Source organism: Eurytemora carolleeae, unplaced genomic scaffold (assembly GCF_000591075.1).
Source record: "Eurytemora carolleeae unplaced genomic scaffold, Eaff_2.0 scaffold199, whole genome shotgun sequence".
NCBI classification, from domain to species: Eukaryota; Metazoa; Arthropoda; class Copepoda; order Calanoida; family Temoridae; genus Eurytemora; species Eurytemora carolleeae.
The window spans coordinates 108,114-133,064 of NW_019396149.1; the positions used below are offsets into that span (position 1 = coordinate 108,114).

The window sequence follows — 24,951 nt, forward strand, 5'->3', positions numbered from 1 at the left end:
ATTTACTTTTCTGTTTTTAATTAGGTCATGAGTTATATAATCATAAGTCCTTTATGTCGATCAAAACCTAAAAAATTATATTATAAAACATATACATGAATTTTATGTAACAACTTGTGAAATTTAAACATTAATTTAACTTAAAAAAACTATTTACAATGTGCAGGCTCAAACCTTTTTTTGTAATATTTTGAAAGGTAAATTAGTTTTTTAGTAACCCTGCGTATAAAAGTTTATTGGGTTTTAATTTACGGTCTGAAAAAATGAAAAACAATTTCAATTCAAACTGAAAGTTTATTGAGAGCGGTCTAAAATGAAAATTATCGGTTTCTTCTTGATACTTTCCCCGGTCTTTAGTGCTGCTCAAACAATTGAGTTTGATTACAGTTGCTGTAAAGAAAAGGTAATGAATCAAAGTAGGTTTCCTATTTGATCAGTTTTTAAAGAAGGAATATTCTTAAGAATCTTCATCAAAATTTATACTCTTCAAGTTTGTTTCTAATACACTTTGTAAAGATTTAAATGTTATAAAACAATTGTCTGAGCTACTATAATGTTATTGAAATTTGAACCACCAATTGAAAATAAAGATTAAGAAAGGACTGAAACGAAATGAGTTTTTGCCGCAAACTCTATTTTTTTAGCTCTTTATCATAACAACCCGATTTTGTAAATCTTTGATATTTCAAACCATGAATTTTGTTAGATCTAACAGTTTAAATTTGAAATATCAAAGGTTTACACCATAAGATTGCAAAGATAGAGGGATTGGCAAATTTGAGTTTGAGGCAAAAACTCAAATCCTGTAATTTTTTTAATTCGGTCCCAGGCCCATATATTGTTAGAGATCTCATATTTTAATTTAAAAATAACTTTTATAAAATACTATTTTAAAGTTCTTAATTGTTAAAACTTAAATTGTTAAAACTTAAATTGTTAAAACTTAAATTGTTAAAACTTAAATTGTTAAAACTTAAATTGTTAAAACTTTATTGTTAAAACTTAATTGTTTAAACTTAATTGTTAAAACTTAATTGTTAAAACTTAAATTGTTAAAACTTAAATTGTTGAAACTTAAATTGTTAAAACTTAAATTGTTAAAACTTAAATTGTTAAATTTTAAATTGATAAAAACTTAAATTGTTAAAACTTAATTGTTAAAACTTAAATTGTTAAAACTTAAATTGTTAAAACTTGAATTGTTAAAATTTAAATTGTTAAAACTTAAAATTGTTAAAACTTGAATTGTTAAAACTTAAATTCTTAAAACCAGAGTCAAAACTAAAGAACGATTAAAGTTTTGACTTAAATTTTAAGTTCATGGTTAAATGCCACTTCTGACTTAATTTAAACCTAAACTTTAACAGTGAGGTTAAATATTTAACCCTTTGGTTAAATATTTATCTCGCCAAAATCGACGAGTTAAAATTTAAACACAGGGTTAAAATCTTGAAATCCCTCAATCGATCCTATTTGTCTATCATCATTCAGCGGTAAGTGGCATTCAACTAATTACGATATATTTAAAAGTAAAAACCTTGATTTAATACAATTTCACGTTTTAGATTAATTAATGTTTGAACGTAAACCCAAAATACGGTTGTAACTATGTTTGGTTTTCCGTCACGTAAATAATTTAAAAAACAGCTGATTACCTAATACCGATACTTACTTAATAATTCTCCGTAAATCCTTTTCTCTGATTGGTTCAGATTTTTCCCGGGAAATTCAAATTTAAAAATGAGAAAGTTTAATATTTAAGTAGCTATTCATTATTTTACAGAACTTTTAACCTCGAACTTGAAATTCGCTCATTCTTTAGTTTTAGACTCTGAATTGTTAAAACTTAAATTGTTAAAACTTAAATTGTTAAAATTTAAATTGTTAAAACTTGAATTGTTAAAACTTAAATTAAAACTTTGATAGAATCTAATAAAACTTTGATAGAATATAATGCAATTTTAATTTATGCAAACAAAACTTTGATAGAATCTAATAAAACCTTGATAGAAAGCAAAAAATATTTGATATAATATAACAAAACTTTGAAGAATCTAAAATCTAAAACATTAATAGAATCTAATAAAACTTTTGCAGAATCTAAAATAACTTTTAGAATCAAAATAGGATAATCAAGAGCAGATTGATATGTATAGTTAAAAAATTGTTATTAATGGATAACTAAAAATGTTTTCCAGGTTGTAAAGATTAAAGCTGATGAACGTTCTGGGATATATATTCTGAATGCAACGGTTGAAAGATTATTACTTCCTGAACCCTGTCATAAGGGTTGCCTGTACACCAAGACAGATGATCCTTCAGGTATATAAAAGCGAAACTGGGTACTTTCCTAAAACCTTTTTGAAACATTTTGCCTAGTACAAGTTCGCCTAGTACACTTTCGCCTAGTACATGTTCGCCTACTAACTTTTTGCCTAGATAACATTTTGCCTAGATAACATTTTGCCTAAACACAGTTTGCCTAGACAACATTTCGCCTAGGTAACATTTTGCCTAGATAACATTAGAAGGTAATTTTCGCCTAGACAAATTCACTAAAATTTATAAAGTTCCTATTTTTTATCAAGAAATTCAATTAAAAGCAAAAAAAATGTATTATAATAATGTTTACAAATTTTTTCTTAAAGGGCACTAGCTCGCTGGAGATCATGAGCCAGCATTTTCAGATAATCAGTTTTAGGTATTGTAGCAAAAGCTTGTACCACCAGTTTAACCCTCTGTTTTGCATCCTTGGCTCTCTGCTTTCTGCTTGTATTATCAGCCATATCCTGGCCAACTGAATTAGAAAGAAATGCTCGTCTTGCATCAGCATCTTGTTTGACAAACTGGTCCTGAATGTGCCAAACCTTTGGACTGTACCCAGACAATAAATTCCAGGTACGATTAAAGGATTCCAGCATATTGTTTGTTTCCATTCCATCCTCTAGAACTGTGCTGTACTGGTTCCAAAGACAGGGTGGGAACAATGCTCTCCTCCCACCCCGTTTTTCAATCCAAGTCTGTGAATAGTAGTACCCAAAACGATCAATCTCCTGATCATAATCCTCCCATTCTTGATCATGATCAACTCCTTCTTGAACCTGGGGAATGATCACTTCATCATAATAGCTTTTCACCTGATCCACAGGTACGTAGCAGAGTGTATACATCAGATAGATTAGTTATTGGAACCTGGGGTTCTGATTAAACAGTTCCTGAAGATGATGATCTCCCAGGTTCTTCCAAACTGCAGCGTTGTGATGAAATCTGCAACCTTTGTGGCTCACGGTTGGAAACACTTTAGCACATATAGAGAAAACAGCCTGCGCCCCTTTGTTTATAAATATTGCCATAGGTTGTGTACATTCCACATCAATCCAATCTTTGTAAATCAGAAATTCACCCCCATCAGCTGCCTTGGTAAGCTTGTCAGGAATGTCAGTGTCCATGTACTCCTCAAATGAAGAAGGGAGCTTAGGTCTTGGACTGATAACTTGTCTCTGGCGCCACAACTTCATCCTGATGGCACCAGCAGTTGATGAACTACTCAATTGTCCAGGAAAGTTTAATGAAAGCATGTTGTAGCTAATTTCCTGGAGAACTGTAGATGGAGTAGCTCCCTGAACCCCTGCGTACTTAGTCAAGACTGCTGATTCAGTTTTCTTTGCAGTCTTTTTCATCAGCTGATTTCCATGTTGGTGACTTGGCAGAGTATCCCCAACCAGGTTTCCACTCGATTTCCTTGTTCCTAAGGTGGCATCACATTTTCTGTTTGAACAGCGCCAATTATAAACTTTCTGACTACCAGGTCCATTGGAGACATATGAGAAATGTTGATTATCAATTATGGCTGGTCTACCTCGTTTGGTTTTCCCTGCCTGAATTAAGGACGTCATGTCTACATCAATGTCAGTAGAAAACTGAATGATTTAAACTACAAAAAAAAAATTGTGAAATTTTTACAGTAAAAATTGCGTATTTTTTGTTCCAAAAGCTGGTTAATTTGAAGAATGTTAATCTAGGCGAAAATTACTCTCTAATGTTATCTAGGCAAAATGTTATCTAGGCAAAATGTTATCTAGGCGAAATGTTGTCTAGGCAAAATGTTATCTAGGCAAAATGTTATCTAGGCGAACTTGAACTAGGCGAAAGTGTACTAGGCAAAAGTGTACTAGGCGAACTTGTACTAGGCAAAATGTTACTGAGCCCTGCAAAGGGTATTTTACCATGTCGCGTTGCAACTTCCCAATCGTGCTCGGCCCCAAAGCACAGCCTAGCTGCAGGGCTTGGTCTCCATTACAGCCTACGGCGCCTTAGAAGACCTAACCTATCCTTTTGGAAGTTACCGTCTAGGAATTATACTAATTATGAAAGTTGCTGTTGGGAAAATACCCTTGGAAAGTTGCCGCTTGGTAAAAGGCCTGAGGGAAAATACCTAACAATCCCTTTGAAGTCACAATAATACATTTAACAACTGAAACCTTCTATGTAAGGATTAACGGTTCCATTTTAACTCGTACCTGAGTAACAAAGAGAAATGAAATAAATTCTTGAACTTTTATTGCAAGCTTTTTATTTAAAGAAACTTAATTCTTAATTGTAAATTTTTGTTTTTAATTGGAAAACCAATAAATATTACCATTATTTTTTTTTGGGATAATAGTGTATAGAATAATGTTGTGATTCAGAGATTATATTTTTTTAATTAGACTTTAGGACAACCTCAATATCTAAAATTCTAAAGTTTTACTCTCAATTTAAAAGTTGTAAACAACCTTTATACAATTCACTCTTGTATGTCGATTCCATTTGCGCCTGATCCAATCAGGGGTTAGTCATGTGTTTGTTGTCTATTCTGAACCAATAAAAATAGTATGGCGGTAACATCTATCTATCTCATTATCCAATTAGAGTTCTGAATCCTTCAATCGGCGCTATAAGTAAATGGAAATATTTACTCCTATGCTGAAACTATTATATAGGAGAGTTGTTTTGCTTTGGAGATGGTGATATTGGTTCAGAGTGCAGGGTAAATACATCTATTTTCTGTATTTATAAAAGTCAAAGATAGTTCGATTGTAAGAAATCGAATTAGTTTATTTTTCTTCAAATAATTCAAAAAAAGTATTATATTCAAACTATGTCACCGAGAAACGATAAAAATGCATTATTAAAGATGCCTTGTTAACTACTCATTTGATTTTCAAAATTATTGTTCATATTTCATCTTGTTCGTTCATTGTCTAACCGAATAATCATTCAATTAAATCGTTTATTAAGTGAGATATTTTGTTCAGTAAAATTGTTCATTCAATAAATCGTTTGTGCAGTAATAAAAAACAATCGTTATTCAAAAATTCTGTCAAAAAATGCGTTTGTTCAGTAAAAAAACAATCTATAAAATTCATACAATCGTTTACGATTCTAAAACGATAGTTTTTATTTTCTTTGAACGAATTTCTTTGTTCATTGCTCATTCATTTTCTGAACGAAACCATTGTTCACAAAAAATTTCGTGGGTTCTTTCACAATTACGATACTCATTTATAGCCTTGTACCTCCTTGGTAAGTTATGACAGATCACAGAATGTAGTAATAAAGAAAATGTTCAAGAAATTATGAAATCATTTTTACTCATGTATGCCCATCTATATGTGATTTATGCTCCTTTATGCTCCTTATTTATGCTCCTTTATACTCATTTATGCTCATTATGCTCATTTATGCTTATTTATGCTCATTTATGCCCATTTTTATCCATGTATACTCATTTTTATTCATATGTATACTCATTTATACTTATTTATGCTCAATTTTCCTGTTTAGGTACTTGATACTGTATATTTGTTTGGAGGCACAACTGGTAAACATTTAAGATTTAACATTAAAATTATTGAATCTATGCTTTTAGGACGCTTTCGCCCACATTTTTTGAGGAAAATCATTTTTAACTCTGACTGTTCATTGATCTTCCCTGAGGTCATGTGAGGTTTGGTTCAGCTGTGTTAATTTCTATAGGACCCTTTCTCTGTATTAAGGTCATTCCCTAGCAAAAGGGACAATTTTTTGACAATTTAAGATTCTAGATTTGGTTAAAATTACGCAAACGGCTTAATATTAGGGAAAAAAAATTTCATTTTACAAGATCAGATGTAACTTTCATAGGTCGCGATCAAGAGCTAAAGTGACATCTTCCAGCCTATACCCCCTTTCATTTTTCCTTTACAGTCCCTTTGAACAAAAATTACTTAAAACTAAATTTTTTGATTTTTTTTTCAAAATGTTTTAGGGGTAAAAAGAACAAAACAATATTAAATATAAAAAACATAGTATAGCTATTTAAAATTTTTTTCTTTAATTTCTATAATTCTGTATTGGTTTCCAAAAATAAAATTCATTGCTATCGGACTTTTTTGGTATGTTAGGGGGCTCAAAAGGGCCCAAAGTTCTCAAAAATAATAAAATCTTTAATTTTTCACTTTGTTCATACATGCGATATGTCTTTTCTGTGTTTTTTTGGCTCTAGTTGTCCATTTTTGAGGTCAAACATGCTTTTTATTCACTTTGATTGGCTGAATATCTAATAAAGTGGCTTCAAAAACTCAAAAACACTTCAAAATTCCAAAATGTTTATGTTTCAAGCCAACACATATCCATATGTTATTTTGGCCGAAGCAAATGTTTTCATTTCACATATACATGTGATATGTCATAACTATGGTTTCTTTTCTCCAGAAAGGAAATAACATGTATCTTATTTCTGATAAATAATAAATAAATATTCTAGGTAAAGCTGAGGGATATCCTTGTGATAGAGCTTTTTTCAATAGAGAGAGTAAAATAGAAGCCGCAGGTATTTTACAACAAACATTCTGTTTTCGACAAACATTGTGTTCTCAACAAACATTGTGTTTTCAACAAAAATTGTGTTTTCAACAAACATTGTGTTCTCAACAAACATTGTGTTTTCAACAAACATCGTGTTTTCAACAAACATTGTGTCTTCAACAAACATTGTGTCTTCAACAAACATTGTGGCTTCAACAAACATTGTGCCTTCAACAAACATTGTGTCTTCAACAAACATTGTGTCTTATACAAACATTGTATGTTAAACAAACAAACAAACAATGGGTCTTTAACAACATTGTGTATTTAAGGGACTGTGAACTTCAAGTAAGCCTCTATGCAATGCCCGATTTATAACGGTACCTTTAACAGCTTTGTATGATAAAGTATGAATGAGATATTCATGTTTTTGCTTCTCTAAACTGTTTATTTTCATTTGCAGTTTCTTTGCGAAGTGGCCTGCGCTTTTCTTGCTTAAAAGAAGCAATATAGAAAATATTGGAGTTCAACACTTTTCGAGCCAGAAATAGTATGGTTTCAAGGGTATCATTGTTAAACGGGCATTGTCATTGTGGCATGGAAATTGCGTGAATAGTCCCATTAAACACATGGAAATTATGTGTATAGTCCCTTTAAACACATGGAAATTACATGTATATTCCCTTTAAACACGTGGAAATTACGTGAATTATAGTCCCTTTAAACAAATGGAAATTACGTGTATAGTTCCTTTCAACACATGGAAATTATGTGTATTGTCCCTTTAAACACATGTAAATTACTTGTATAGCCCCTTTAAACACATGGAAATTACGTGTATAATCCCTTTAAACACATGGAAATTACGTTTATAGTCCCTTTAAGCACATGGAAATTAAGTGTATAATCCCTTGAAACACATGGAAATTACGTGTATAATCCCTTTAAACACATGGAAATTACGTGTATAATCCCTTTAAACACGTGGAAATTACTTGTATAGTCCCTTTAAACACGTGGAAATTACTTGTATAGTCCCTTTAAACACATGGAAATTACGTATATAGTTCCTTTAAACACCTGGAAATTACGTGTATAGTTCCTTTAAACACATGGAAATTACGTGTATAGTCCCTTTAAGCACATGGAAATTAAATTAAATTAAATTAAATAAGTGAACGGTCCCTTTAAACACATGGAAATTACGTGTATAGTTCCTTTAAACACAAAATACCACGAAAGATTTTTTTGGCATGACCATTTTGTGAATCTTGTCAAAATATGACAGATTTTTATTAGAAATTTTCACAATAGTAAACTTTTCTTTTCACAGACAAATGTTATCTACATTTAACTCTAAACATAAAGGGTCATTTAAAACTACATTTTATGGTTTCTTTAATTTATGATTGATCAGGGATAACGGAGTACAATGGTTCCTACTATGTTTGTGGCGGATGGGTAGGAGGAATAAGAAGGTATAGTAGGGTTTACAGGGTGTCCCATGATAAAAAGGGGATTTAGAGACGCAATAAAGCCAGGGCTGGGCACTGTTAACATTAACAGAAGCGTCCGCTAGCAAACAACAAAAACCGTTAATTTTTTAATTGTTAATGAAACAGATTAGCCGTTTTAAAAATGTTAACTAAAAAGCTAAAAACGGTTAATTGATTATTATTTTCAGATTAAAATTGTATGAATATTTTTTTAAGATTTAAAATTTTTACACATATTGATGTATTTAAATGTCATCTTCTGTGTTTATAAACCCTTAACTGTAATATACCGTTAACGGCTGTGCAGTTAACAATTTTTTTAACCGTTAAAATTTTTTTTTTTTAAACGGAGAATGCCGTTTACGGAACAGACATTCCGTAATTATACCTTTAAAATTAACGGCTAACTGAAATTTTTATTTTTTAACGGTTGGAACCAACCGTAAATAAAAGGGCTAGAAAAAGTTGGAACATGCCCAGCCCTAGTCCAAGGGATCCATGCGGGCTCCCCGACAGACTCTGAGGAGCCGTTTAGCACAAAACTAAATAAACCATTGCAAGTATATCTATTGTCCATTTTCAAGATACAAGGAAAGTATATAGACCACAGTTTAGAAAGCACAAAGGATATACAATTAAATTAACACTCAAGGATAATAAAAATGGATATCTAAATATCGTATTTAATTTTAGAGAATGACAAAAGGTATCTGGAAGGGAGAAAATAAAAAATGATAAATTGTAAAATATTAACAGTTATTCAGGATAAATTGATAAGTTTGGGTTTAATGAGAATCTTCAGTAACTGGCAACTAAACTAAACATGTGAACGACCCATTCAATATTATTTGTATGTTCAATTAATCTTTAGCTTCCCTATAAATTGTACATTTTCTTAATTTCGCATTTTTACTTCAGTCCTTGGTGCTTGACTAATCTGGTTTCACCTACTAGCTTCAGTCATCTAGCTGTGATGGACTTAGAGAAAGAATATATCACGCTGAACACTGTCGGGGACATGATAGTAATGACTGGTGGAGCTGGTTACACAGAGTATGTATTTTAAACACTTGTTTAAAATTAGCAGACCAATAAATATCCTTAGGGGGGGCACCCCCCCCCCTCCACCCCTTAGTCCACCCCTGGTTAAAAAGGCAGCAGAAAAAACTGATCGAAATCTTATAGTTTCTTAACCTGTGTGGCGGTAATATTAGGAACTTCAATGGAAAAGATTGAATTTAATAGCCAAAATTTTGTGGATTTTCTCAAAATATTTCATACATTTCTAGAAATGAAAATGAATGTTACAGTTAATCATTAAAATGTTCAGTAAGCATATTTTAAAGGGACAGTAAAGGAAAAATGTAAGGGGGTATAGGCTGAAAGCTAATCACTTTAGCTCTTGATCGCGACCCATGAAAGTATGAAAACCGGAAACGGACCCAAAAAATGAGGAAACGGATCGAAAATATTGGGAAATCCCTCCAAAATATTGGGAAATCCCTCAACAATATAAGACCCTGATAAACCGGAATCCGACCTAAAAATCGAGGAAACGGATAAAAAAAACGGGAAATTCCTCTAAAAATTGGATTTGAGGGATTTCTGATAATTTTTGAAAAAACAGGAAACGCCTAAAAAAAATTCATTTTGGGGAGGTTTCCGTTTTTTTTGGGTCCGATTCCGTGTTGAGGCGTTTCCGTACCATTTCCACAGTATTTATAAAGGTTCCTTTCATTACGTGAGCAGAGGGCCTAGTACCTGCTGAACTTCACAACAGAATTTCTTCTCATCCTCTCACAAAGTTATCAATCCTATATCTATTAAGCTTATATATCTTCTTCTATGCAGAATATTTTCAATTTAAGGGGTGTTAACAGTATAAATTAGTTATGACTAATGCTTAAAAAGAAACTGATTACTTGCCTAAAACTCTATTTTTCAACATGATGCATGATGGCACACTGCAAATAAAGATGATCTCACACAATAGTCGAGCAGTATTTTGTCAATTACTTAATTAAGATAGAATTTTAAAATGTTGCGATACTTTAAAGGGAAAGCTGTGTAAAAATTTGAAAACTAATTTTCAGTGTTTGTCTTCGATATTTTTATCATGCAACAAGATAGATTTTTAATCTTTAAATCTTAAAATTGTAGTGAGTATGATATGATTGAGATTTTGAATGGTAAAAAATGGGAGTTATTAATGACCATGACAAGCCCAAGAGCCCAACATTGTGGAACAACTGTAAGGTAAGAATTTCTCTCACTTCTGCCGGAATAATTTTTTTTTCAGCAATCTTTTCTGAGGTCTGAATTTTTGTGTGGATGGATTGTTAATCTTGAACACTTAAGTTTGATATTAAATATGGACACTTTTAAAATTCAGGTGCTTGATCCTTCACTTATGTTATATACCTTCAGGGTATAGACCACCACCATGGGATATCATAAAAAAATTGATCAGTAGTTCTAATGCATAAGATAGATATCAATAATTGATATCAAAATACACAACTAAAAAGTTCTGACTTTAGTTAATCTACGTAAAAGAAAGTTTCTTTTAAATACTTTATTCCTGCGAGGTAGGGTAAGCATTACAGTTAAACTATGCGAGGTGGGGAAACCAATTTTGTTAGGAGCCACTTTTAATATAATAAAAATAATTCAAGAAATATTTAAGAAAACAATTTATTTATAAAGATTATAAATTATAACAATTTAAATTCTTTTCTTTTTTTTGAACTGAAGATAATATGACAACGCAAAATAAGGCCATATTTACACATTGAGTAGTTTTTGGTTGTACACAATTTCCTTACCAATCATCATGGAAATGCATAACATAAATTATCAATTGATTATAGATTTTAATACAAAAGTAAAGTAGCAAGCTTCTGGTGCGTTGCAAAACAAACCAGAATTTTGTAAACATTTACACAAGAGGTACTAATGTATCTTAATTGTACTTAAATATGTACCCTCTTGGCTTCAATGGACTTATATAATGTCGTCTTCCTAACATCTTCAAGCTGGTGTTTGTTCAGTCTGGATGATGTGCCCTGTATCAGATTAAAGAAAACCTTCGATTTAATTAGAATAACATTATTGATAAGCATTTTTATTAAAAGGTGAAAGTACATACAATTGGATTAAGGGGGAGGGGGGTTTATTTTGAGTCAGTATAAAATTCAATTCCATTTCCAATCTATGCAGTTTGTATTGCTTCATCTATAAATGTACAGGGTAACCCACAAAGTATGAGACTGTAAAGACGACTTGAAACTCCTAAAGTGCGATACATTTTTAAAATATTTTTTAGCCTTTATAAAATGGCTAACTTATTGATTTTACAAGAAAGAAAGAATTTTATTGTTGGAAGAAACAGACAGTTTGACCTACGTATACTGTCAGTAACCTTGTATACAAACCTTTTATTATATTCAGTAATGAGGAGTTCATTTTGATCGGAGGATTGAGTGGCACAAATGTCCTGTCCACTACTGAACTATACAATATCAGAACTAAACAAATTCAACCTTTGTCCAGCATGCCAACACCAAGGTATGTTTTCAACCTCTAGCCAGCATGCCAACACCAAGGTATGTTTTCAACCTTTGTCCAGCATGCCAACACCAAGGTATGTTTTCAAACTCTAGCCAGCATGCCAACACCAAGGTATGTTTTCAACCTCTAGCCAGCATGCCAACACCAAGGTATGTTTTCAACCTCCAGCCAGCATGCCAACACCAAGGTATGTTTTCAACCTCTAGCCAGCATGCCAACACCAAGGTATGTTTTCAACCTTTGTCCAGCATGCCAACACCAAGTTATGTTTTCAACCTCTAGCTAGCATGCCAACACCAAGGTATGTTTTCAACCTTTGTCCAGCATGACAACACCAAGGTATGTTTTCAACCTCTAGCCAGCATGCCAACACCAAGGTATGTTTTCAACGCAATTCAAAAACTGAAGCTCTTTATTCCAGGATCTTAAACCTAAAAACGTGTAGTTTTTTCAATACAATTTGTTAATATCTAGATGTGACAGAAAAATATTGATTATTTAAACTGAATTTTTTTTTCAATTTATTCGGAGAAGATTCGATAACCAACCTATACTACTTTATGGCACTGCTATATAATGCAGTTTACTACCATGCAGTGACCTGCATGTCAAATAGTTGATTTTTCATATAATTATCTCTATCATTTAACATGTTAGTGGTTTACCTACAAGATCTTCTTAATCTTTTATATTTTTATCTGTCAGCATATTTTTTATGAAGCTTCAAGCAATCAACCTCCCCAATGATGTATATATGCATGATTTAAACGAAAATAATTACATTTTTTTTGGTTTTAATAAATATTTGTTTGCATGTTGATATTTTAGAAAAAAGATTACATTGTATGAGGTTAAAATATTTAGGTATAGCATATGAATGTGCATTGTGCAGGGTAATTACCACGAAACATGACATAAGTCTTGGATCTTTAAAATATTTTAAGGCATTTATTCGAGACTAAAATTTTAGAAGTAAAATTCTAGAATTAATAGTCTAAAAATACCCCTATATTCTTAAAATTTTCAAAATGTGGTAAAGTTTACCAGCTTTCGTAGTTTTTATTTTAAACATTAATGGACATTTCTATGAACCATTCGTTATGAAATATTTCATATATAGTATTTTTTAAATTAAAAATTAAAGCAAAGTTAAATAAACTTAAAAGAAAAAAATGAATATATGCACACATTACGAATTAGAGGAAAAATTTTAATATTCTAAAGTTTTCATAATTGGCATGAATACCTCATACCTACTTCTATCCCCTGATTTGAACCTAAACCTCAATGTTTGTCGTATGTAAAATGTTCAGGTATGGATGTCCATGTGTATGTATAATGTTCAGGTATGGATGTGCATGTATGTATAATGTTCAGGTATGGATGTGAATCTATGTATAATGTTCAGGTATGGATGTGCATCTATGTATAATGTTCAGGTATGAATGTGAATGTATGTATAATGTTCAGGTATGGATGTGCATGTATGTATAATGTTCAGGTATGGATGTGAATCTATGTATAATGTTCAGGTATGGATGTGCATCTATGTATAATGTTCAATGTGAATGTATGTATAATGTTCAGGTATGGATGTGCATGTATGTATAATGTTCAGGTATGGATGTGCATGTACGTATCATTCGAGTGACATCTACGTTGCAGGAGGGTTAACAACTTACAGTTCTACCCAAGCTGTGAACACTGTAGAGGTGTATAGAGTTGATACTGGGGTTTGGCAAACTTTCAAGGAATCGATCAAAAACAGTTTACACATTTGATGTTAAAGTCCGAAAAGAACCGATACCTGTAACAAACTCAGATTTTTTTCTTTGGAACTTTTTAGTGTAAATCTAAGATATTGAAAACTTTGATATTTTGATCTCACAGAGGTCATAGTTTGAAATATCATTAAAACGTCAGGTGATGCTGACATTCCCTTAAAAACTCATCTGAAATCACGCTGACGGTTCCTATAAAATCTCACATGAAACTACGCGGACAGTTCCTTTAAAAGATCACTTGAAATTACACTGACAGTTCCTATAAAAGCTCACCTGAAATTACGCTGACAGTTCCTATAAAAGCTCACCTGAAATTACGCTGACTGTTCCTATAAAAGCTCACCTGAAATTACGCTGACTGTTCCTATAAAACGACAAGTGATTAATTATGAACAACGTGCACAACATTTCCAATACAAATCCAGTTTTGAAAATTATAAATTCATACATAGCTTAAGTCCTGCTGATCTATTAAAAAAAAAGAATTGTATCGATGGTTCGCAGGAAATGAATACTGGAAGAATTCGGTTTACATTAGATGTAGTTAATGAAGTTTTAGCAGTCTTTGGTGGAGAAAGTACTGAAGCGATCCAATCTATGGAAACTTATTCGGAAGAAGATGAAAAATGGATTCAAAAGACTACAAAGTTTGAGCATAAGGATCATCTGTCCATCATAATACCTTGTAATTAAAAAAAAAACTTATTCTTGGGATGAGAAAATAACAGTAATAAGCATAATAATGTGTTTTTTTTAATAATTCGGATTTAATAAAATTGATTTATTTATTAGTTTTAAATGTTATAAGAGAAATAGTATGTTTTACAATATTGGGTGTTTAAGGCGCTTTGCGCCCTCTTTTTTTATTAACAGTATTTGCTTTTAACCATATCACAATTGAGGGGGTGGGTAGGTGTTTTCCATCCCCCCTGTGTTTTTTTTTCTGAATAACGTAACATGAAAAACTTTTGTATTAATTAAGATACCGGGCTAAAGCTTATGCATTTAAAAAGCCCTTGAAAAACTAATAATATGATAATATGTGTCACATGTTAATATTTGTCATTTGTAAAAATAACTATTTTTGAAAATGTTTTTTGACATACTTTTTGAACTTTTTTAAAATCCTTCCTTACACCCTAAGTATCCTTCACAACCCTAAAGGCGGAAAACCCCCCCCCCCCCCTTCATCTATATTCGACAAAAATAGCCCAATCGAGATAAGGTTAACTGTTACTATAAAAGCTGCCATTTTTATCTTTCTCAAACTTTTCGCGGATTTTTCTGTATGAATTAATGCATTTTTAGAGACGAAAACTTTAATTATTTTGTTGTTATTCTTTGATAACTTAGCATTCCTTGATTACATTACTGGAAGTACTTTCAGATAAAACATCATAAAATTATCCAAATTTTAAACAAAGATTTTGGACAAATTAACTTTTTTTTTAATTATACAGAGTGTATATTGCAACTATAGGGTTGTTTGGTTTGTTATTAAAACTTTTAATAAAACTTCTTATTCAATAAAAACTGTAATCTGTTAAAGTTTGCTTTCATTAAAACTATTAATTAAATAATAATATTTTAATCAAAAGAAATAATTTTTAGGAACACTTTTAATTTTTTTTATGTCTTTCGTCTCTGGGTTCAAATTTGGTTTTATGTAAGAAAATAAAATGATAATAATAAAGAATTTATACATTTCTAGTACTTCTTAGATATTTTGAAACCTTTTAAAATTTCAACCCCTTCAAAAAAGAACAAAAAAGATTCACATGCAATGCTAAGTGCAACCAACATTTAAGCTAATTTTGGAGAAATAAAATAAACAAGTTTCAGCTCTGGAAATACAAATAAAAAATTAATAATTTTGCAATAAAAAATCCCAGAAAAGTGGTAATTAACTGAATTAAAATCAAACATATAACTTTAATGCAATATTAATGGGAGAAAACGATAAAAATCAATATACAGCTGAAAAAAGAATTTTTCTAAAAAATATTATGCTCGTAAACATATGAACAAGTGAGAAATAGAAATAATCTTTTATAATTATAAAATGTGAATATATATCCCTGAATAATTATAAAATGTGAATATATATCCTTGAATAATTATAAAATGTGAATATATATCCTTGAATAATTATAAAATGTGAATATATATCCTTGAATAATTATAAAATGTGAATATATATCCCTGAATAATTATAAAATGTGAATATATATCCCTGAATAATTATAAAATGTGAATATATATCCCTGAATAATTATAAAATGTGAATAAAATGTCTGCAAGCATCTACCTGATCTAAACTCATGTGATATATATATAAGTCGCCATTTTTAGATTTAGTCTTCTTTGTTCTATTTTCATGTAAAAATATATTAGTTGTTTTTTGATTTTCGTCTTTTATTTAGCCGTCGCTAAACAGACCACATTTTGGAAATGGCAGGACTAGGGGAATTTTGTGATTATTATCTCTAGAAATTTACTTCTAAAATTAGGTTGACAAATAAACACAGCAAATTATATCAAAAATCAAGACGACATTCAAGTCCTCTTGCATACTGTCATGTTTCGTGGGACACCCTGTATGTAAATACTATTTACTAATTTGATACTAATACTAATTTGAAAAAAGAACCCCCTTTCACTCCCTTTTGTACAATTTTCACATTGTTAATAAATTTTCAGATTAAATCATGGTCAAGATTATAAATGTCTCCGCATGGATGCTTCTCCTTAATACAGGAATTAAAAAACATTTTTTAATTACATTTTTTAGTGGATCAACTAATTAAAATAACCTACTCTGGTTAGGCGGGTCCAAACTACATAGTAAATTGTGATTTTTTTGTTTGTATTATCTCGTGCTTTGTAGTTGAAAAAAAATATGGAAATATGAAATAAAATACATAAAAACTAATTTATTTTCTTTTTATATTAGTCCTGGGATTCCATCAAGGAGAACAGTTTATTAGAATCCAATCTCCAGGTAATTATTGATCCTTAGGATCCAAATCTCCAGGTAATTATTGATCACTAGGATCCCAATCTCCAGGTAATTATTGATCCTTAGGATCCCAATTTTCAGGTAATTATTGATCCTTAGGATCCAAATCTCCAGGTAATTATTGATCACTAGGATACCAATCTCCAGGTAATTATTGATCCTTAGGATCTCAATCTCCAGGTAATTATTGAGTCCTAGGTTACCAATCTCCGGGTCATCAGTGGTCCTTATGATCCCAATTTTCAGGTTATTATTGATCCTTAGGATTCCAAATCTCCAGGTAATTATTGATCACTAGGATACCAATCTCCAGATAATTATTGATCCTTAGGATCTCAATCTCCAGGTAATTATTGATCCCTAGGATCTCAATCTCCAGGTAATTATTGATCCCTAGGATCCCGATCTCCAGGTAATTATTGATCACTAGGATTTCAAATCTCCAGGTAATTATTGATCCCTAGGATCTCAATCTCCAGGTAATTATTGATCCCTAGGATCCCAATCTCCAGGTAATTATAGATCACTAGGATTTCAAATCTCCAGGTAATTATTGATCCCTAGGATCCCAATATGATTCTTTCCCTTTCTTCGTTTTTACTTCTTCCACATCTCTTTGCACTGTTCCAACTATTACCTCTAAAGCTCGTTTTCCTTGCTCCATTTGTTCCAATCTTTGCATTATGATCTCAAGCTGTGAGTATGGGGGGGTTTCTACCACTTTTGCAGTATATGCCCTACTCCATAAGGGGATCTCAAACCCATATCTATCCAGGTACAATTTGTCAGCTATCAATGTCAGCACGGACACAAGCTCAGCTATCAATGTCAACACGAACACAAGCTCTTACTCAATCAATGCCAAACCAATGGGTATTATCTCAGATCGTATGTTTAAACGAGGGCCAGCTATCAATGTCAACAGGGACACAAGCTCTTAACCTTTTAATGCCAAACCAATGGGCACGATCTCATAAGCTATTGATATCAATCGGAAGCTCGTGACTATCAATGTCAAACCAATTGGCACGATTTCAGCTTGTCTGTTAAAACGAGGAACAGCTATCAATGTCAACAGGGGTACAAGCTCTTAATCTATCGATGCCAAACCAATGGGCACAATCTCTTACGCTATTGATATTGTATCCAATATATTTAGGTAGTCTATCCTTCTACAAGAGTGCTACTGTATCCCCTGTATTTTATATATATTTAGGTAGTCTACCCTTCTACAAGAGTGCTACTGTATCCCCTGTATTTTATATATTTAGGTAGTCTACCCTTCTACAAGAGTGCTACTGTATCCCCTGTATTTTATATGTTTAGGTAGTCTACCGTTCTACAAGAGTGCTACTGTATCCCCTGTATTTTATATATTTAGGTAGTCTACCCTTCTACAAGAGTGCTACTGTATCCCCTGTATCAAGGTTTCAATGTATAATTAAGTGCAACCAAGACCAATATTGTGATAGGTTTGATTTCAAGGTATACAAAACTTAAAACAATACAGTGATAACCAAACAAAACTGAAATAGGAAGTCGACTTTTAGAATTAAGCTATGGCATTATATAGTCCAATGAACATAGGCACAGCCATTGTGCAGTGTAAACAGTAAAAACACTGCACAATTCACCTAATAAGTAGTAAATAACTAACTTTTTTCAGCTTTTTGCTTTGTCACATCAAATTCACATATCATTTCACCTTTCTATTCTTCAGTTTGCTTGAATTATACTGGAATCTTTATTTCTTTTCTTGTTATGAACTAGACAAATTAAAAAAAGAAAAACTCCCAAATTTTTTTCTTTTCTAAAATTTATATTTTGTAAATTTTAGAATGAAGAATGTACTCTAGGGAGAGGAAAATGTAAGTTTAAAGTTTAAATTGAATTATAATGGAGTCTATACTGCAGTCGTTGTTGTATGTATCACTTAAATAAAGACGACTTTGGATTCCTACCAAGCTTTCAAACACATAAACATGGAAGCAAAGAGAAGCTGACAATTAACAGTTTTTCTTTGTTTACTTGTAAACTTGATTTTTAAAAAAGCTTGTCCGATACTTGTTTGATTTTCGCTCCGATGCTTCAACAAATTTTCAAATTTGACATTAATTAAAGAAAATATCATCCCATACATGAATAGAAACTTGTCTGTCTACAGCATACAATACCTTTTGTATTTCATATAATTTGCTGACAGTTGTTTCTTGGCAAAATACTGTGGTAGAATACTTGGATGCAACAGAACTGTGGTTGAAAGTCTATAAGACAGGTAATGATTATTTCAACAACTTTACAGGGAAATTAAGTGAATTTTAAGGCCAATTTTGTTTTGTAGACAAACTTGATCGAGGGGTAAAGTAGAATTTTCAATTTCCCAAAAAATCAGTTGTTCACAATTTTATCGTCTTTAGAAATGAAAACTCGCGAATGTTGTCATGAAAACTTTGCAGAGCAGGTGGTTATTCTATATAACCAGCCCAAGGGACGTTAATAACTTAACCTCTCTCTGCTGGGGCAATGAATGGTTGGTAATGTTGGTTAAAGGCGGTAAAAATATATAAAGAAGGTTTTGTTAATATTTTTTCAGGCTTAGTTCTGTTTTTGGCTTTCGACATTTAACTCCATTTTGTTTTACAATGAAAATTTTTTTAAAAAGTCGTCTGATATGTTTTTTTTTAATGAAGCAAATGACCATAATGTTTTCTGATCAAAATTGTATTTTATCGTTAATGAAGGATCGTCATTGACAGTCGTTAACGGCCGTTAACATAGAGTTGTCGTTAAGAATCCTATCGATCGAAGAAAAGTAATCTCACATTTCTTTAATCTATGTTGAGGGAGTCTTTGGAATTTGTGTAACCTAATGGTGTAAACCTTTGATATTTCAAACTTACATAATACATATTTTAAATATCTAAGGTCTACAATATTGAATTGCAAAGATAGTGGGGATTAGAAAATCAGAGTTTTTGGCAAAACTTAATTCCTGTACTTGGGGTCTTTCTTAAATAAATTTAGCTAGGTGTACATTTAACATGTATAAAACCTACAATAAGAACCAGTAAACAAAGCAAATATTTTACAAATAAATTAAAAAATCACTATTTAAGTGAGATGGGTCTGTTTACACTGCACAACTGCTGTGTCTCATGTTAATTGGACTATTTTAAGCAATTATTTGATTCTAAAGGTCGTCTTTCAGAGTTGAATGGTTCTCAATATAGATTTCTGTTTAGAGTGTGCGGAGCCGAAATGTGTGAGCCGGGATATGTCCTACACTGGAGATAACAATTTTGCAGGTTAAAATTTACTTTTCTTTCAACTATGATCCAAGTTGTGTAAATAATGAAAATTATCATTATAGAACATGTAAAAAATTTAATTTAAAGGAACATTAAAAATAATTTCAAGTGCTGTTAATAAAGCAGAATATCTGTTTCAAATTGGTACCATTTAAACCCCCTGTGACTTGAGAATTTCTGGTTGAGAAACAATGAAGGAACTTGTCAGAATTAACCACTTTTCATAAAGACCAGATTATAATAATGATCTGATAAAGGTTTACAGGGTACCGCTGTAAGTCTCTTTTAAAACTTTTTAATTATTTGTTGCTGTTTTAGTTGTATACTCTGTTGGTTCTCCTGATGAGTGTGCTTGTGAGTGCACAAAGACCAAGGGTTGCACTAACTGGGGATATGTTGGAACTGAATGTTACCTGAAGCATACTCTAACTGATCTTGAAGCATATCCTAATGCTCAGTCCGGATCTCTCCTCTGTTAGCATTTTGTTGATTGCAGAGGATGTCATAGCTGAAAACTTTTAAATTGTGGATGCTTGATCTCCTCTTTTTTATTAATCTTAAAGGGACTGTAAAGGAAAAATGAAAGGGGGTATAGGCTGAAAGCTAATCACTTTAGCTCTCGATCGCGACCCATGAAAGTTATATCTGATATTCCTATCTCGAGAAATTGATATACAACTTTGTCAAATTTATACAAAAATTAAAATATATACAATTTTGTATAAAAGTAGTGGGTTTAGATAGATCAAATTCAGCAAATAAGCAACCAATCTGAAAACTATGATATCCCAGAAAAAGCTAATTGTAACTTAGGTTTACTCCAATTCTAATTTTATATTTTTTATTTCTATTTTTAATAGATTTAATTCATAAAATTATTTATACGTCCGTATTACTTGACCAGAAATTCCACTAATGGCAGTGCAGTAAAGTGGTCACGTGATACAGGCGGAGACACGTGACCAGTATACTGCTCTGCCATTGGTGATAGTTCTAGTCACGTGATTTAAGTTTAAGATTTCTAAATTTTACATATATAAACTTTCGTATAATTTTAACACAGTTTTATATCAATTTCTTGAGACAGAAACATCAGATTAAACTTTTATGGGTCGCGATCAAGAGCTAAAGTGATTAGCTTTCAGCCTATACCCCCTTTCATTTTTCCTTTACTGTCTCTTTAAGATTAATTTAATCCTACATTAATATCCAGGAAATTATCTATATGCCACCAATCAGAGTGTCGATTGCAAATGGGGATCTGAGATATTTTGAAATTTTGCGCACGATCAATAAGAGAAATATTATTGGTCAGAATCCAGTAGAGATAACCAAAATAAAGGATTAAGAAGAAAATTTAAAATGTCCATAGTGGATAAAGAGATTTAGCATTTGGGATTAAGGCTAGCAAACAGAAAAGTTTTCAGTTCTGATAATTTAAGACAAAGCTGCTATAGATGTACTCAAATGTATATCAGCTGCTAAAAATTACCATGTTTAACTCTATAATTAATTAAACATTAATAATATATGTTTAACCTTTATTAAATAATTAACTGTCCATGAGGTGTGAACTAGAGATGTCAACGTTTTGATTTTTCTAGATTTTAGCTTTCGTTACGATAGTGTTCATCAAAAGTATTAACGTTTGAAACGTTAATTACGATTTATCGAAACGTTATTGTGAAAACTTTTTTGTTACACTTTTTTACAACCGACAATCAAAACTGTTTTTTCGTTTCGTTTCTGTGAACTTGTAATTGAGATAAACTCTGAAATTTTTAAACCACAATGATCTTTAAAGTTAGGGCTAGAGTACATACGGAGGATTTGATAGGGAACAGCCAATATATTTTCGAAACCTTCAGATCTTCATAAGAAATTAATATTGATATGACAAACCTAAAAAAATAGAATTCATCCTAAAACTTTATACAAAAGTTTTAACCAAAGATTAGTAATAAATGAAAAACTTCCTCCCCAAAAAACAGAATTCAGATTCCCCCAACACACATTATATTTAACCCCCAACTTAGAAAATTCCCTGATTAAAACACTGGCTCGAGAAATAAAGAATTAATATTTCCGCCACACACAATTAAAACTGTTTCATTAAAATAATATTTAACACAAAAGAAATGAAAAAATTAAATGTTGTCTTCGCGCTTTTCCCTAATATTTGAATAAATTCCAATAATCTAGTTAAAAGAAATAAATATTTACACAGTGCAATCCAGTAATGATGTATGATTTTGATTTACATTATTTTAAGAATTTTTATTCTAAATTGATAGGAAGACGACTTTTAGAATCAAGTTATATCTCCAAGAATGAGCATGAGCCACAGTAATTATGCAGTGCATATTGACCATTTCACTAGATACATTTAATCAATTATTGTTGTAATGGTGTCTTCCTATTTCATTGTTTTCTATATTTATCCAGACCTGAAAACTTTAGAATGGTGGATATCAAGATTAATGCGTAAACTCCTGGTTTTACTAAACACAAGATTATTTTAAAAATTTAACCAATCAGCATCTTTTTGAAAACCCGGTTTTGATTTCTGTTGTTGATGGTGTCATATCAATTGAACTAAACATCAATCTAACAAACATATATTTATATCCAGGATAGATCTGCTCGAGTTGAAGGATGGAGACTAAATGATTCCTTGATTACAGTTTTTTTGTTCGGAGATTTTCTGCATTATTTTCGAGCATTTCTTGGATTTGTCCTCTCAGATTTCTGCTTCTATAGCATATTATTTTACTGTAAAATGTAATATCAGAAATTTCTAGTATAATAATATAATTTTCAAATCTTGTCATTGCTTTTGATTTAAAAACTAGAATATAAACAGTCCCTCCCGTTTCCGCGTATTAATTTTAAAGGGCGCGCAAAATTTAAAATTATCAGCTTCATATACGCGACTCTGGTTGGTTGAATTTTATACACTTCTCAGGATTCAAGTACAAGATTAGGTTAGTCTCGATATTGAGATTAAGAGAGGATCAAGCATTAATCTCAATATCCACCATTCTAAAGTTTTCAGCTCTGAAAAAATTTAATACAAAATATCATTAACATAAAGATGTCTCAGCTTCATCTTTTCTTTCTATAAAGACACAGATATGAATTAATCACTATAATGAAACTCTTAAAATTAAGGATTGCTAAAAGTCAGGGTAACCAACCTCTCCTTGTTCGAGGTTAAAACTCCTGGCTGTTATATCTCTAAGCTAAATCAACTGAACTTGATATCCACAATGTAAACTTTCGGATTTATAAATGCAAAATAGGTAAACCGATGTTAGGTACTCTCACAAAGGCATTTCCCAAAGCGGCAACTTCCCACGGGTATTTTCCCAAGGGGCAACTTCCCAAATGTGCAATTTCCCAAGCGGCAACTTCCCAAGTCTATACTAGCCTCAGCGCTTGGCCCCCTAGCCCATCCTAGCCGCATCGCTCGGCCTCAATTGCAGCCTGGAGCCTCAGAGGGCCTAACCTAACCTTTAGGAAGTTGCCACTTCTGAAATTGAACATTTGGGAAGTTGCCACTTGGGAAATTGATACTTAGGAAGTCACCCTTGGAAAAATGCCTTTGGGAAAGTACCTAACAACCAAATAGGTTGTCAAATAGGTTGACAACCTATTTGCTAACAACGGTAAATCATATCACTAGGTGCAAGGGAATCCATTCGAGCTTGTTAAATCAGAATATAGAATGGTAACAGTAACAATGAAGAAAGTATTAGAATTAAACACTTTTCAAGTCAAAAACTGATTTACAACAGTACCTTTTAAACCTTTGTCTGACCAAAGACAATAAAATATCCTTTTTTTCCAGCTTAACATTGATTAATTTCTGTTGTATTCTTTCAGGGAGTGACTGATGGATTCTTGCCTTAGAGCAAAAGAAGTTTTCAGATTTAAATAAAGGTTTAAAGGATACCGTTGTAATACCGCCAGAGAGGATCACTTAACATACAATAAACATGATTAAAAAGTAATAATTCTTATTCAGATTATTTCTATGTTTGGTCTGTATATGTCAGGAAGCATGACTATTAGTTTTGAAGCTGTCCTGTAGACCTATTGTTAGTCTGTATTAAGAATGGTTGCTACCATATATTGAAATGAATTCCTGGATGACTGTTGAAAACTGAGGAGAAGGATCAAGATTCAAGGGTTTATGTATCTTCAACCGATAGTTGCAAATAAGATTAATTGTTGACAATAAGAAAGAGAATATCATTTATGTTGATCCTGGGGGTATTGTCTACAGACAATTATTTTATATAATGTAGTTCATGGGTCTGTTCGTGTAGTTTTATGGGTCTGTTCGTGTAGTTAATGGGTCTGTTTCTGTAGTTTAAAGGGTCTGTTCGTGTAGTTTATGGGTCTGTTTGTGTAGTTAATGGGTCTGTTCGTGTAGTTTTATGGGTCTGTTCGTGTAGTTAATGGGTCTGTTCGTGTAGTTTTATGGGTCTGTTCGTGAAGTTAATGAGTCTGTTCGTGTAGTTTTATGGGTCTGTTCGTGTAGTTTATGGGTCTGTTCGTGTAGTTTATGGGTCTGTTCATGTAGTTTATAAGTCTGTAGTGTAAGTGTAGTTTATGGGTCTGTTTGTGTAGTTTATGAATCTGTTCGTGTAGTTCATGAGTCTGTTCGTGTAGTTTAAAAGGTCTGTTCGTGTAGTTTACGGGTCTGTTCGTGTATTTTATGGGTCTGTTCATGTAGTTTATGGGTCTGTTAGTGTAGTTTATGGGTTTCTTCGTGTAGTTTATGAATCTGTTCATGTAGTTTATAAGTCAGTAGTGTAAGTGTAGTTTATGGGTCTGTTTGTGTAGTTTAAAAGGCCTGTTCGTGTAGTTTATGGGTCTGTTCGTGTAGTTTATGGGTCTGTTCGTGTAGTTTATGGGTCTGTTCGTGTAGTTTATAGGTC

At 31.9% G+C, this 24,951-nt stretch overlaps 2 protein-coding genes across 5 annotated transcripts; both read left to right on the top strand.

Moving 5' to 3' along the window:
- Positions 1-265: 265 nt before the first annotated feature.
- On the top strand, positions 266-14,469 carry LOC111696494 (kelch-like protein 10). Of its 4 annotated transcripts, none has more exons than XM_023466104.1 (11): positions 267-403; positions 2,199-2,322; positions 4,983-5,029; positions 5,827-5,863; positions 6,788-6,853; positions 8,246-8,306; positions 9,243-9,377; positions 10,485-10,580; positions 11,775-11,891; positions 13,513-13,645; positions 14,162-14,469. In XM_023466104.1, the coding sequence occupies exons 1-11, from the start codon at positions 314-316 to the stop codon at positions 14,369-14,371; spliced, it is 1,116 nt and encodes a 371-aa protein (XP_023321872.1). In that variant the 5' UTR covers positions 267-313; the 3' UTR covers positions 14,372-14,469. The 4 variants fall into 4 exon arrangements, with proteins under 4 accessions (XP_023321874.1, XP_023321872.1, XP_023321873.1 ...); XM_023466105.1 differs by having other exon boundaries at positions 268-403; positions 14,183-14,469; XM_023466106.1 differs by lacking the exon at positions 10,485-10,580 and having other exon boundaries at positions 266-403.
- A 1,757-nt stretch (positions 14,470-16,226) lies between these two features.
- Positions 16,227-20,577, top strand: LOC111696496 (uncharacterized). The gene is made up of 7 exons (XM_023466109.1): positions 16,227-16,435; positions 16,632-16,679; positions 18,079-18,182; positions 18,535-18,565; positions 18,901-18,972; positions 19,940-20,002; positions 20,324-20,577. The coding sequence occupies exons 1-7, from the start codon at positions 16,387-16,389 to the stop codon at positions 20,482-20,484; spliced, it is 528 nt and encodes a 175-aa protein (XP_023321877.1). The 5' UTR covers positions 16,227-16,386; the 3' UTR covers positions 20,485-20,577.
- Positions 20,578-24,951: the final 4,374 nt, after the last annotated feature.